Source organism: Alexandromys fortis, unplaced genomic scaffold (assembly GCF_014885135.2).
Source record: "Alexandromys fortis isolate MF-2015 unplaced genomic scaffold, M_Fortis_MF-2015_v1.1 scaffold_115, whole genome shotgun sequence".
Classification (NCBI taxonomy): domain Eukaryota; kingdom Metazoa; phylum Chordata; class Mammalia; order Rodentia; family Cricetidae; genus Alexandromys; species Alexandromys fortis.
In genome coordinates, this window is record NW_026067989.1 from 1703919 (window position 1) to 1718490 (window position 14572).

At 43.9% G+C, this 14572-nt stretch overlaps 1 protein-coding gene across 1 annotated transcript in view; it reads left to right on the plus strand.

Moving 5' to 3' along the window:
- The first annotated feature begins 77 nt into the window (after positions 1–77).
- Kat14 (lysine acetyltransferase 14) overlaps positions 78–14572 on the plus strand; it is a 29219-nt gene continuing 14724 nt past the window's right edge. The window contains exons 1-5 of the mRNA XM_050159559.1: positions 78–339; positions 2276–2394; positions 6457–6578; positions 10998–11179; positions 14103–14519. Coding sequence (XP_050015516.1) covers positions 81–339; positions 2276–2394; positions 6457–6578; positions 10998–11179; positions 14103–14519 — 1099 coding nt within the window. The 5' untranslated portion in view covers positions 78–80. The remainder of the gene's footprint in view (positions 340–2275; positions 2395–6456; positions 6579–10997; positions 11180–14102; positions 14520–14572) is intronic.

Sequence of the window (14572 nt, forward strand, 5' to 3'; positions counted from 1 at the left end):
TGGGCAGACGCTCTTCTGAAGTTGTCTGGGGATTCTTGCAGCAGTCCCTGTCAGCTTAGGAGTGCTTGTGCGCGGGAAGGATGGAGAGTAACATCCACCTGGGTGGACTGCTAAGTCGGCATGATGACGAAGCCACAAGAACATCCACCTCGGAAGGGCTGGAGGAAGGAGAGGTGGAGGGAGAGACTCTCCTGATTGTTGAGTCAGAGGATCAGGCATCTGTGGACTTATCTCATGACCAGAGCGGGGATTCCCTCAACAGCGATGAAGGAGATGTGTCGTGGATGGAGGAGCAGCTGTCTTACTTCTGTGACAAGTGCCAGAAATGGATTCCAGCCAGTAAGGAACTTCTCAATTCCTTTGATTGGTTGATCCCTGTGTGATGGTTTGTTTTCCAGTCTGAAAAACACTAATAAAATAGACTTGAATAAAAGATAATTACTATATTTATTATTATTAGTCTAGTTTACCAAATGTAAATTTATACAAAAACACATTTTTTTTTGTTTTTAGCTTTTTAAAACATTCATTTATTTTATATGTATGTGTGTGTGCCTGAGTGTATGTGTACCATATACCTGCCGTGCTTGCAGAGGTCAGAAGAGACGTCAGGTCCTGAGACACTCAATTATACATGGTTGTGAGCCACGTGTGGGTGCTGGGAACTGAACCTTTGTCCCCTGCAAGGGCAGTAAGTGTCCCTAACTGCTGAGTCATCTCATCTCTCCATGCTCACAAAAACACATTTGTATTAATAAAAATTGTCAACCACTCTCTCATCGTTAAAGCATTCTGAAGGGTAGCCCAAGAAAAATTAGGGATCCTATGTTACTTAAGGAATTTATATTTTTCTAACAAGATTATGCTGTGGGTGGGGGGGCACATTCTGTTGCCCGTATAGAATTAAAGTTCAAGTTCACAGACCTTACTGTGTTGTATTTGACATTTGTGGAGTGCAGCTCTTGTCTTCTCATGGGTGGTCAGAACTGACGGTGCAAGGTGATTGCTTCCTGCCTTTACACCAGGCTTATTTCCCACCGTGGGCCTCTTTCATCTGCTGGAAGGAGTCACAGTGCACAGACCTTGAGGGTCTCACCCCTGTTTCATAGCATGCTCTGCCAGCCATCATGGTTCTTACCACAGCACTGGCCTTTAGGCCAGAGACAGCAAAGGATGAGTGCCGGAGGAACGCTCTGTGCAGAGTTCACAGCTAGTGCAATGGAGCCATGGCACACTTAGGGTGGTCGTTTTCTGTTAGTTAAAAATGGATTCAGCTGTTCAAAAATAGGTTAATAGAAAGCAAACCTAGAATTGATGGTTTAGCTGGTTTTTGGTTCTCAGCTATCTAGTAGAGCTGGGTTCTACCCCAAATCTGGCTTTCCTGCCGTCCTCACAGGGTAGATTTTAAGGTGACTTTCTTGATGGGGCCCTGCTAACTTTCTTAGGGAGGTAGATGAACTTTTCATTCTTTCTAAATAATGCTTTGTGATTCCTAGGATGTTGTACATTTTGTTTTCTCTGGAATATGGGGCAGCTTCCCTGCACTTCTGTTCCACAGGAGCCTTCTTCTAGCCATTTCTGTTCTCCCTCGGGCCCAGTAGACCCCTAACCCTCCCTAATGGGATTGGGCATCCATTTTTTTGCTATGCTTTTATATTTTACTTTGGGAGTTTACATGCTGTACAAAACATCAACATCACCTAGGAGCTTTAATGCAGAGTCCTCACCGGGCTCAGAGACTGAAGCATTTCACTTTGGGCAGACATGGCCATAGTAAGGAAAGAAAACTTAGGCACTCGGTGCTCCACGAGATTCTAGCTGCAGTGCAGTTGTGGTCACCTGTGATCTCTACTACCTCCAGACTGATAGCCCTCGAGAGCAGGTGTGGGTCATGTCTGCCTTAGACATTGCATATCCTGTTCCTAGCCTGGCGCATGGCTGGTGGTACAAGCTCAGGTATTCTGTGAAGGAATGTTGAAGAGACCTGCCTGGAGGAGTCAGGAATGTGGCTTCTGGGAAATCCGGTTAAAGCAATCATACCTGCTTTTCCAGGACCTTTTTCCTTAAAAGCTAAGGAGCCACAGGTTCTAGGAGGGGCAGGTGCCTGACTTTAGAAGGAGAGACAGCTTTTTCTCTCCTCTGCTACTGTCCTGGGTCGGCTGCAGAAAACAAAAAACCCACCATGGGAAACTTGGAAACCTGGTTGATTAACTGAGCCTTTGGGTTGCCACTGCATGTGCTACACCCATGATGTGACTTGTGTTTTTTCTCGTAGGTCAGCTGAGGGAGCAGCTCAGTTACCTTAAGGGCGATAACTTTTTCAGGTTTACTTGTTCCGATTGCTCGGCAGATGGCAAGGAGCAGTCTGAACGGCTGAAGCTGACGTGGCAGCAAGTGAGTACCAAGCTCTTTTCTAGATGCAGCAGGTTGGGTGCCCAAGAGATTGGAGTGATCAGTGAGGAACTTCGGAGTGCTTTGGAGATGACGTACTTTACACTTCGCAGTAAAAATGGGTACGGTGTGTGGAAAGAGCTTCGTGGTTTAAAAAAAAATGCTTGATGCTAATTTAGTGAGTTCTTGAGAATCTGAATCAATTTCATTTATGTCATACCAAGCTTAGACTCAAAACCAGGCCCACATTTTCTGGCAGCCGTTTCTGGCATAATAAAACCAGAGGTGGCTACACTGGAAATAGATTTGGCAGAAACAGTTTGACTTGATAACCAAGACAAAGTAACCAACCGGTTCGGCCTTCCTGCTTTTGAAATTGGAGACAAGTCTTTGTTGATGGATACTTTTAGCTATTTCAAATACCAGCACTCAGTAACCTTTTATTGATATCAATTGATATCAGGTTCTATTAAGTCATATTAAATTGTTCGGTTTTATTTTAATTATATATATGATATATATATATATCAGGGTAATAAGGTATAGCAGTCCTTAAGTTAAAAATAAAGAGCTTTATGGTCACCTGGTTGTGTTGGAGTTTGTGATGCTGGTGTCAAGCTCACGGCCTTGCTTCCATTAAGTGCTATATCTGTGAACTGTGTTCCAGACCCCCTAGGTACCTCGCTTTTTAATTTTTATTTATTTGACATCTACTGAGTGCTTACGGTGAACCAGGTACTTACTGTTTGAGGTCTGGAGAGTGCTGTGGTGGGTGAGCCAACTGAAGCCTCCACCCTAGGCCTTAGGGGCCACTGACATTCCACAAACAGATAAAAGTGATAATTACCCAGGCACTCTCTCCTTTGAAGAAAACAAACGGGGGGGGGGGGGGGATTTTTAGATGTGCTGTATTGGGCACTTGGGGTGTTTCTTATAGACTGTGGTTGCCATAACAACCTGAATGTTGTCTTCATCACCAGTGCTTATTAGGTCACCCCAGGAGACTCGTCTATTAACTTGGGATGCTGCTTTGACTTGCCAAGAATACATAGGTAGAGAGTGGATAGTCTTGTGGGGGTCACACTGCACTTTCCCCCTGTTGATGGCATACTCTACATAGGCTAGGTGTGTTTCTAGGAAGAGAATTGCAAATACACAGGTGGACTTGTATTTAGCCTGCAAGTAGCATCTCATAAAAGCTGTAAAATGGTGGAAAGCAAATATAAAGTGATCATTTTCAAGAATGTTAGCTTTCTAACTAACATGTTAGAAATATAATGTTTTTAAAAGAAATTAGTTCTTATATTCCTCAGAATATGTAATATTATGTACTATTGGCTCCGTGTATACTTATCCAGGTTATCACAGATTGAGAAAATTTCACTTTTAGAAGATATTTTGATTGTGGATAATACCCTGGAAGGGAGAAGTGATAAATTACATATCTTAGATAGACATAGAACTTAGGTATATGTTCTCTTAAGCTACCAACCAGCGTTTCTGGCAGCAACTGGAAAAACCTGTCTTTTACTGGAAACCTGAATGAGAACCAACTAGTCCCCAGTAACTTCAGTGGGGGTTCAGATACTTAGAGCATTATAGTTTGTGTTTTCAGCTTTTAAAATCTCACTTTGATTTATTGAAGAAGCAAGGAAGATGCTTGCAACACACAGCATTTTCTTTGCATTACAAAATCCTACCAGTAAAGATCTGCCCTCTCTTCTTTCTGGTGACTCCTGACTTGCTGCACAGAGGAGAAATTGCGAAACACCTTGGGGACATTCGCACATTCTTGTCCTGGACCTCCTTCTAACACAGGCAGGCATTCCTTGTCTGCATGCCTCTTTCTGGGTCCTTCAGCAGGCAGCTCCCAAGTGACCACTGTGTCTTCAGTCAGATAGCCCCAACGGTCCCTGGAGATACTTTGTGCAGAAGACCAGCTTCCTTACGGTGAGCTTGGTCTAGCGTAGTGAGTAGAAAACTGATCTGACATTTAAGATCACATTCTGGAAGAGGAGGAACAATAGATCCCTTTAGATTAGTATATAGTGTGTCTGATGAACACTGGTAACAGAAAAGCCGTTTTCAAGTACATAACTTGTAATTCATGAAATATGTTAAACTGGAAATAAAGGCAGGATATCTATGCTCGAGACTGGCAGTGAATACATGTTTCTGAGAAGGAGGAGTCTGAGAATGACAAAGCTTATTCCGTAACTGAGGTGTCTGTTGAATGATAATTTTTTCTTTGTGTGGTAAGAGATATAGAATGTAAGATGTACTCTTTTTCGTTGTTCACGTGTAATCATCTCCAAAACTTTATCTCCCCAAACTGAAACTTCATGTCCATGACTCTCCGTGAGTTTTAATTGTTTAAAGAGAGTCACTTGTTGACTGTTGTTGTCCTAATGTAAAAATAAGTGGGAGACACTTGAACAGTGTGTTTGTGGGGGTAAAGTGGTGGCATAGTTCCTGGGCCCTTTGCATGGTGTAGATGCGGACATAGCTCTTCTAGTAGAGTCACTGGGGTCGGGGAATGGGGGATTAATGTGGTGAACACACCTGATGGTGGCTTTAATTGCAGTTTATCAGACCTCCTTGTAGAAAGGATTATTTAAGAATTCTTTTCTAGACTCCGTTCTCTATTTGGTTTCTTAGACTCGGTTAAGTTAGGATGTTTAGAAGATTTATTGTATGTGTCTATGTATGTGTTTGTGCACGTTTGAGAGTGCCTACAGAGGCCAGAAAAGGGGGTTGGGTCCCCTGGAGCTGGAGTTAAGTTACAGGCAATTGTGAGCCACCTGATGTGGATGCTGGGAACTGAATTTGGGTCTTTATCTCTCTAGCTCCTGTGATTTTCATCGTAAGAAAAGATCGTGGTTTTCAGTCACTTCTACAGTTTTGTTCACTTCTACAAAATTGTATATATAAAACATCTGTATAAATATAGATGCCAGGAATTGTCTGAAAGCATAGCCACTGAAATGCTAAAAACTGGCTTCTTATTCTTTGTTATTATTTCTTTCTTTCTTTTTTTTTTTTTTTTTGAGACAGGATTTTACTATGTATGTAGGCCGTCCTTAAGTTCACAACCCTACCCCAGCCTCCTGAGTACTACAGTACAGTAATAGGTACCTAACTACTCATAGCAAAAGTGCATGCTTCTTTTTTTACATAGAAACTTCAAAGGAATTAAGATTTTATTTTATTATTTGTGTGTGTGTGTGTTTGCACATATGTGCAGGTGTTTGTGGAAGTCAGGGCTGTTGGATCCCCTGGAACTGGAGTTAAAGGCAGTTAGTTGTAAGCTGTTTTGTGGGTGCTGAGAACTGAACCCTAGAAGAGCAGCATGGACTGAGCCAGCCCTGCAGTCCCCAGCGTTTATTTCCTGATGGTGGATTTCAGAAGCTTTTTACTTCTTTCTTGCTCTCTTCCGTGGTATTGAAATCTATATTGATATATGTCTTTGTATTTCTGGACCATACTTCCCATAGTAGGCCAGGAATCATTGTCTATAAAGGTAACAGGATTGGACTAGATAGGAGTTGGAACACTGAGCTTCAGGGTGTCTTGGAGCCCTCTGTGAATGGGATGAACAGCCAGGCCTTTTAGTTCCCTGCCCCTTGTTTAGTGCTGACTCCAAATGGCTGTGTCCCTGAGTAGATGCCTGTAACATTGCCCAGCTCTGGAATTTGGAGTCTTGTCTTTGCCCTGTAAAAGGCTTAGAAAAGTATGCATTCAGAAATGAATTTTAAAGCCTTGGATAAAGGCTTGCACCATCAGTCAGAGCGTGCTGTGTGGAGTCGAGCTGCTGTGGATAGCAAGGTGCCTGTGCTAGAGCCTCCTGACCGGCCCAGCCACACACCAGCCCTCGTGTGTGACACATCCTGAGCAGTTGTACCTCATGACTACACTAGTGAGAGCTTACACGAGCAAAAAAAGACAGCCCGGATTATTGCAAGAGCCCATCCTGTGTCCTCTGTTCCCCCATTTCTACTTGGAATCTAAAACAGAACAGCTTTCCCCATGGATACCCTCCCAGCCTGTCTTCCTTTTGTGTTTCAGGTGGTCATGTTGGCAATGTACAATTTGTCTCTGGAAGGAAGTGGACGTCAAGGTTATTTCCGGTGGAAAGAAGATATCTGCGCTTTTATTGAGAAACATTGGACTTTTTTACTAGGAAACAGGTAACATGATTTTACAACATCTTATGCTGGAATAAAGATGTAAACAAGATATACAAAAGCTGAGAACTTAATGTAACTGATGGGGTTTACAGTGTAGCTCAAAGGGAAACTGTATACCAGAAAATGTGGGTTCCCACTATTTTCTCATTCTGCTTCCAGGGGAGAGTTTTTTTTTTCTTATCTTCCTTCCTTCCTTCCTTCCTTCCTTCCTTCCTTCCTTCCTTCTTTCTTCCTTTCTTTTCTTTTTTTTTTTTTTTGAGATAGGGTTTCTCTGTGTAGCCCTGACTGTCTGACTGTCATGGAACGGACTCTATAAACCAGGTTGGCCTCAAACTCAGAGATTCCCCTGACTCTGCCTCTGCTTCTGAGTGCTAGGATTAAAGGCATGTGCCACCACTGCATGGCTTTCTTCTTAGGTTTTTAAAAATGAGTTTGAGTAACTAACTTGAGGATACAGGATTGTGATATCCTTTTAAATGAGGGATATGGAGGTTCGAAGAGAAACACAAAGGCCAATTAATACCTGTACCCATTAGGTTGCTCTTCATTCATCGAGTCTTACAGTTTTTTTTTCTCTTATTAACTCTAGAGGCACACTACCCATACTTTTTGCCCACAGTGCTAAGCAAGGTTTGCCACATTAACACACACATGACTCATTTATTAAGTGTTCTTGCAGTGCGTATGTGTGTGTTTGTGTGTGTGTTTGTGTGTGTCATGAGCAGCTGGGACACATTGAACAGACACACATGGAGGCAAACACTCATGCACATAAAATAATAAACAAATTTAACAAAACAAAACAAAACCTCAACTACCTGAAGATGCTCCCGGGCCAATACTGTCCCCACCTTCTACAGACTCACTTGTAGAACTAGTTTAAGGAACTATGTTTGAGCTCTGGAGTTTAATGTGACTTGTATCTTCTAAGGATTCAGTGGTCAGTTTCAGTTCTTAGCATCATAGCAAGTTACATGCCACCTACCTCCAGCCCGAGGCAGGGAGCTGTCTACACCTGACCTGTGGCTGCTTGCAAATAAATTACAGGACCCAGGGTAGCCCAAAACAACTTTCTACAAACACTGCGTATTTGTGTTGTGGTCACGGTTACAGCAGACAGAGACAGCAGCCAGTGTCACTGCATCTCCCCTCACTGCGAGTGTGGGTAATAAAGTTACAGACGTGGTGAATAAGCACATAAAAAGATGCTCAAAGTCACTAATCACTAGGAAGATGCAAGTAAAAGTGCTGTGAGCGACCACCTTACCTTACAAGGCAGCCATCTGAAAATAAATGGGCATGGTGGTACATGCCCATAATCCCCATTCAGGAGCATGAGGCAGGATGATCATGAGTGTGAAACTAAACAGAGGCTATGTGGAAGTTTAGACAGCTAGTGAAAGCCTTCTCCTTCTGTCTGTCAGTGAATGATGCCTGTAATAGCACACCCACATACCCTGGACAGGAATGTAGAATTGCATGAACATACAGTCTGGTGACTCCTCGGAAACCTAAATGTATAATTATCATAGCTAGCAGCTCTACTCTGGTCCTCACAGTAACTAATGTGAGGACACAATACCAGTCTATCCACACCCGAATTCATAGTATCGTATGTCCATATAATGGAAAGAGTGGTCTTAGAAAGGAAGATGATTCTGCCATGTGTTACAGCATGCGTAAATCTTGAAAACACTATGCTGAATGAACTCAGTCATAAACACACTGTATGATTCCACTTACACTAGGCAATTAAAGTAATGAAATACGTAGATTCAGGAAGCAGAATGATGTTTGTCATCAGTTGCAAAACAGGGCAGACTTTGAGAGTTGTTTGTTTAATGAGGGTAGAATTTGTTTTGTACCATAAAATGAAGGTGACTGATGGTAGTGGTTGTAGGATACGGATGTGCTTAGGCTACTGGACTGTGCACTATCTCCAAAAACAACAACAAACCCTCCCCCAAAAAAGAAAGGGGCGGGGGATCCTGTCACAGGCTACAAGAATAAACCTTTAGGACATCATGCTAAGGAAAATAAACTACTCACAAATAGACAAGAACTGTGGTCCCACACAAATGAAATACTGGCATGGTCAAAAACACAGGTGTTTGTGGGGCTGGAAGAGAGAAGGGAGAGTTGAACAAAGTGTGTAGCACTTCAGATTTGCGGGGTCAAAGAGTTCCAGAGATCTGTGCACAACAGTGTGAATATTCTTTTTTTGTTTGTTTTTGTTTTGTTTCACAAGAAAGGGTTTCTCTGCGTAGCTCTGGCTGTCCTGGAACTCACTGTATAGACCAGGTTGGCCTTAAACTCAGAGATCCACCTGCACCTGTGAAAAAGACGCCATGTGACAGATCTCACGTGGCGGGGTTTTTTACTAGGGGAAAGAGAATGTAAAAGGGGAAGGGGAGACCGGCCTCTGGAGACAGGAGCAGCAGAAGAGCAAAAAGGCAGAGAGAGGGGTGGGGGGGGGATCAGACAGAGAAACAGAGAGCGGTGGGTGGGAAGTGGGCAAGGCCCTTTTCAAAGGGAACACAGGGAATGCTCTTAGTGATTGCAGCTGAGCACCTACCTATCCTGTCAGGACCCCAAGGGCAGGCCAGTAGAGATGCCTGAATACTAACATTCTTCTCTTTTTATTTATTATAATAATGTGAGGCGTTAGAAACGGGTAACAGGTGAGGTGGGGACGAGGATGCTGTGTTCTCATGCTTCATGCTGACCTGGGGGTGTTGCATTTTTTGGGGGGGTCTGAGAAAGCTGGGACAGCTAGCTGTTCACTTCATTGTCCAGGCTCTGTGGAGCCGTCAGGTGCTGCGTGGACCTAGCAAAATGTTGTTCAAGGTGGATCCAAGTTGACTCCCTGGAGCTCACAAGAAACATACAGAGGTAAACAGGAGTTAAGTAAATTAAAAGAAGAGGAAAACCGGTGGGTGTATGCTGAACAAGAGGAAGCTGGCTTCTCCATCTGACCCACACCTTGCAGCAAACAGGACATTTAGAGAGGGAGAGCAGGTAAACACAAGCAGAATTTGGAGCTTGAAAGAAAAAGAAAGTGGAGAATTCTTTCTCTGTTCCCTTAGGTAAGGTGGCATGGGCTGGACAGGTTAAAACAGTGAGGATGTAGGAGAGATCTGTGGGGCCCAAAGAAGCCTTTGCACATGGCCTGGGGGACCCATGTAAGCTGTAGCTCTTGGCTGAAGCTTTCCCTTCATTTTCTAGAGCATGTTTGTTCCTTTTGTCTTGTGGCTGTTAGATTGTCACCTCTTGTGAAAGAGTTAGTTTTTGAGAATTTCTGGTAATTGATTTATATTTGCAAAGTGGAAATCGTGGCCAGTAAAGTAATTTTCAGCGGATGAATAGTGGACCTTTGGCATGTTTTGTAGCTGAATGTTTTTCTCTGTCCCTCTGGTCCCCTGAACCAGTTTCTTTCCCACTCACGAGCTCCTGCAGCCACTTACGAAATAACCACTCAGAGGCTCAATATCAATTACAATTGTTTGGCCAATGGCTCAGGCATATTACTGACTAGCTCTCAGTTAAATTAACCCATTTCTAACAATCTGTGTATTGCCACTAGGCTGTGGTTTCCAGTGATGCTCCTTCGGCAGCCACATGGCGGCTCCTTGACTCCGGCTTCCTTCACTCTGCATCTCTGTTTGCATTTCCTGCCTACCTATATTTTTCCTGGTCATTGGCTGAAAAAGCTTTATTCATTAGCTAATAAAAGTAACCCATATTTCCCCTGTACAGGACATCCCACATCAATGTTTCTTCACTTTGTTAGAACTGCTGTATCTGAAGCATGCCTTGGAACCACTCTAGTATGTCAGAGCACACTGAATCAGACAAAGATGTGTTCTTCTCCGGGTGAAGCAAGCTATTCACGAGGACTAATGATTAACCGTTACCAGTGCCCAGGCTCATAGTCAAGAAAACTGGCTTGCATTTTTGATAACCCTGCCATGATGATAGTCGCTATTTTTTTTTTGTGTTGTTCATTGTTTTTTCCAGACAGGGTGTATGTAGCTTGACTGTCCTGTCCAAAACTTGCTTTGTAGAACAGGCTGGCCTTGAACTCACAGAGATCTCTTGCCTCTGTCTCCTGAGTGCTGAGATTAAAGGCGTGTGCCAACGTGCCTGGCTGCGACTCGTGTTTTATGTTTGAATTACTTCATTTGATCCTCTTAGTCACCCTATAATTCTGTTCCCCTGCTTTCACCAATGGAGAAACCAAGGCAGCTGGAAGGTGAGAGCATGGACTTGGAGCCAGGTGGACCCCAGACCTTTCTCTGGGTTGCAGTGTTCTGTCTCTCCATCTGACAGCCCGGCACCAGTGAGAGTTTAAGTACAGTACGCTTGCTGTGCTGTGATCAAATTGAAGTGTCGGTAGATTTTAAACTGTCTGTGTTTTAGGAAGAAGACGTCAACGTGGTGGAGCACAGTAGCAGGTTGCCTCAGTGTGGGAAGTCCTGTGTATTTCCGATCAGGTGCTCAGGAGTTTGGAGAGCCTGGATGGTGGAAACTTGTTCATAATAGGCCCCCAACAATGAGACCCGAGGGAGAGAAGCTGTCTGCCTCCACTTTGAAAGTGAAAGGTAAAGTGTGAGAGCTGCCTAGGGCCCAAGCTGGAGACTCACCCAGCCTTCCAGCAGTGTCTGGAGCTGTGAGACTGGACACTTTCAGTCCCGGGGTGGGGGTGGGGGGCGGAGTTTGCTGTATGTAAACATTATACAAAACATTTTATCATTTCAGTAACTAATCAAGTTTCTAAGTCAGGAACTAATCAGGTTACTAGTTTTATCATTTCCTTTGGTGGGTGACTCCTTTCTGTCTGCCTGTCTTCACATGGTCTCTGTAGCCAGTGCTGCCCTGAAGCTCACTCTGTAGCACAGTCTGGCCTCTAACTGTGGACAGTCCTCCTTCCTCTACCTCCCAAGTGCTGGGCTTACAGGTGGGAACCACTACACGAACAGATGGTTGTTTTCAGTCTTATTACCTTTTGGCTTTTTACTATGGAGGTTCAAACACGTGGAGGTGGAGAGCCGCGTGATGTACCCGGGCCTCCCTCACTTCAGCAGCAGGCACCCGGTGCCGCCCTCCTCCAGTTCTCTGGTACTGGCCCCACCCCTGGTGTATCTAGAACCAGGGCTCGAGTGTCAGCATTTTATCCATAAATATTTCAGTATGTGCCTTCTGTGGCTCTAGAGATAAGAGTTCTTTCTTCCTTGTTTTGTTTTTTTTTTTGAAACAGGGTTTCTCTGTAACAATACTGGTTGTCCTAGAACTCACTTTCTAGACCAGGCTGACCTCAAACTCACAGAGACAGAGATCCATGTGCAACCACAGATCACTAAAAACCTTTTTAAAGCTTAATAATTAGGGGCTGGAGAGATGGCTCAGTGGTTAAGAGCACTGGCTGCTCTTCCAGAGGTCCTGAGTTCAATTTCCAGCAACCACATGGTGGCTCACAACCATCTATAATAAGATCTGGTGTCCTCTTCTGTACTGCAGGATACATGAAGGAAGAAACCTATATACACAATAAATAAAAATCTTTAAAAAAAATAAATAAAATGAATGCAAAGCAGAAATATATTAATATTAATCCCTTACATTTCCTCTTAAAATGCCTTGGACGTCTTTCAGTTGTAGTGCATGTAGATGGACCATATTTTCTTTCCTTTCATTGACTGCATTATATGACCACTTTATGGTAACATCAGAACATTCCCCTGTTATCTTAGTTAGGATTACTACTGCTGTGTGGCCAAAAACAACTTGGGGAGAAAAGGGTTAATTCAGTTTGTGATACTGCAACATTATTCATCATCAAAGAAAGTCAGGGCAAGAGCTCAAATAAGGCAGGAGCTGGTGCAGAAACCAGGGAGGGGTGCTGCTTTCTGGCTTGTTCCCCATGGCTTGCTCAGCCTGCTGTCTTATAGAATCCAGGACCACCCTACCTAGGGGTAACACTACCCACAATGGGAGAGGCCTTCCCACATCAATTAGTGATTAAGAAAATGTCCTATCGGCCCTTCTATAGCCCGATCTTATTGAGCCTCCCTCTTCTCCATTGACTCTAGCTGTGTCAAGTTGACAAAACTAGTCAGGACACCTGTCACGGACATTTTGGTTGTTTCCTCCTTTGTTGTTATTGTGTGGTTGGTTGGTTTGAGACAGGGTTTTATGTAGCCAAGGCTGGTCTTGAACTGATCTTCCTGCCTCCAACTCTTCAGTTCTGGGATTATATGTGCCACCCTGCCTGAGCTTTTATTTTTAAAATAAATTTGTGTATGTAGGGAGAAGGGTGTGCCACATTCTCCTGTGGAGGTGAGAGGGTGACTTGGGAGTCTCCCCAGGATGGAGCTCTGGTGGTCACTTTAGCAGATGTCCGGGCTCTTTGAGGCATAGTCTGCTGCTAGGTACTCAACTATAGCCCCAACATCTGAGGAAGTCTCCTTTGGCCCAAGCTGGCCTTGACTTCTGATCCTCCTGCCTCTGCCTTCTAAGTCTTGCAATTATAAGCATGAACCACTGCCCTAAACTTTTGCCCATTTTCGTTGTCATTTTAAACAGTGCTATACTTTTTCAAATTTTTGTATATGTACATAGTATGATAAGTTACTAAAAACAGTGTTGATGGGTCAGAGGGTATATATAGTTAGGTAAAGATGTCAGTGGTAATGCCAAATTACCCTCCACAATGTACAATTTATGTTCTACGAAAAAGTCAGGAAGGCACACCATATTCTTGGTGATCATTATAAAATTTCCCAGTCATAGCATGTGAAAGATAGAATTGATGGTGTTAATTTGTTTACATTTGCATTGTAGCTTTTGTTTAAGAAAGTTCTTCCGAGCCGGGCAGTGGTGACACACGCCTTTAATTTTAGCACTTGGGAGGCAGAGGCAGGCGGATCTCTGAGCTTGAGGCCAGCCTGGTCTATAAGAGCTAGTTCCAGGACAGGCACCAAAGCTACAGAGAAAGCCTGTCTCGAAAAACAAAACAAAACAAAAAAGAAAGATCTTCCTAGATAGGCTGGCATTAACTTTAACTCAATGTTTACCTCTGACTGGCTTTCTGGCTTTGGTCTTAAGACTCTCGTCCCTGTACTACTGAGATTATTGGTATGCACCACCACACCTAGGCAAAACTTTGTTTTGAAAGTGAGGTAAGGTTTTTTTCGTTGGGGTAGTCATTGAACATTTCTGTATATTGAAGATGGTGCCAATAGTAAATCATGAAAGAAATAGTTAACATTAAGAAGAAAATGAATAGCTAAGGGGATGGAGAGATGGTTTTGCCATTAGGAGCCCTCGAGGCTTTTGTAGAAGGCCAGAGGTCAGTTCCCAGTACCCACGTCAGGGTGGTTCACAACCACCTGGATCCAGCTCCAAGGAATCTGGTACCTTCTCTCGCCTGTACGTAAATGCCCAGAAGCACATACGTGTACATAGAACTGAAACGTATTTTAAAAAGAGCAGTTAACATAGAAATTAGGTATTCTTTTCTGGCAGCCTCAAAACCAGCGCTGGATCCCATCATCACTGTCGAGGGACTCAGGAAACGGGCAAGCCGGAATCCTGTGGAATCTGCCATGGAATTGAAAGAGAAGCGGTCTCGAACACAGGAAGCAAAAGACATCAGAAGAGCCCAGAAGGAAGCAGCTGGCCTCCTTGACAGGAGCACCTCCTCTACCCCTGTCAAGTTCATAAGCCGAGCCCGGAGGCCAGACATGGTTCTGGAAAAAGGGGAAGTGATTGACTTTTCATCTTTGAGCTCCTCAGACCGCACCCCCCTCACAAGCCCATCTCCTTCCCCCTCTCTGGATTTCTCTGCCCCTGGGACACCAGCCTCGCATTCAGCCACGCCTAGCCTGCTTTCTGAAGCCGATCTCATCCCAGATGTGATGCCACCCCAGGCCTTGTTTCATGGTAAGACTTGCTGTGTTTTCTAGCTTGGGGGTGAACCTGTGCTCTGCCTTCCT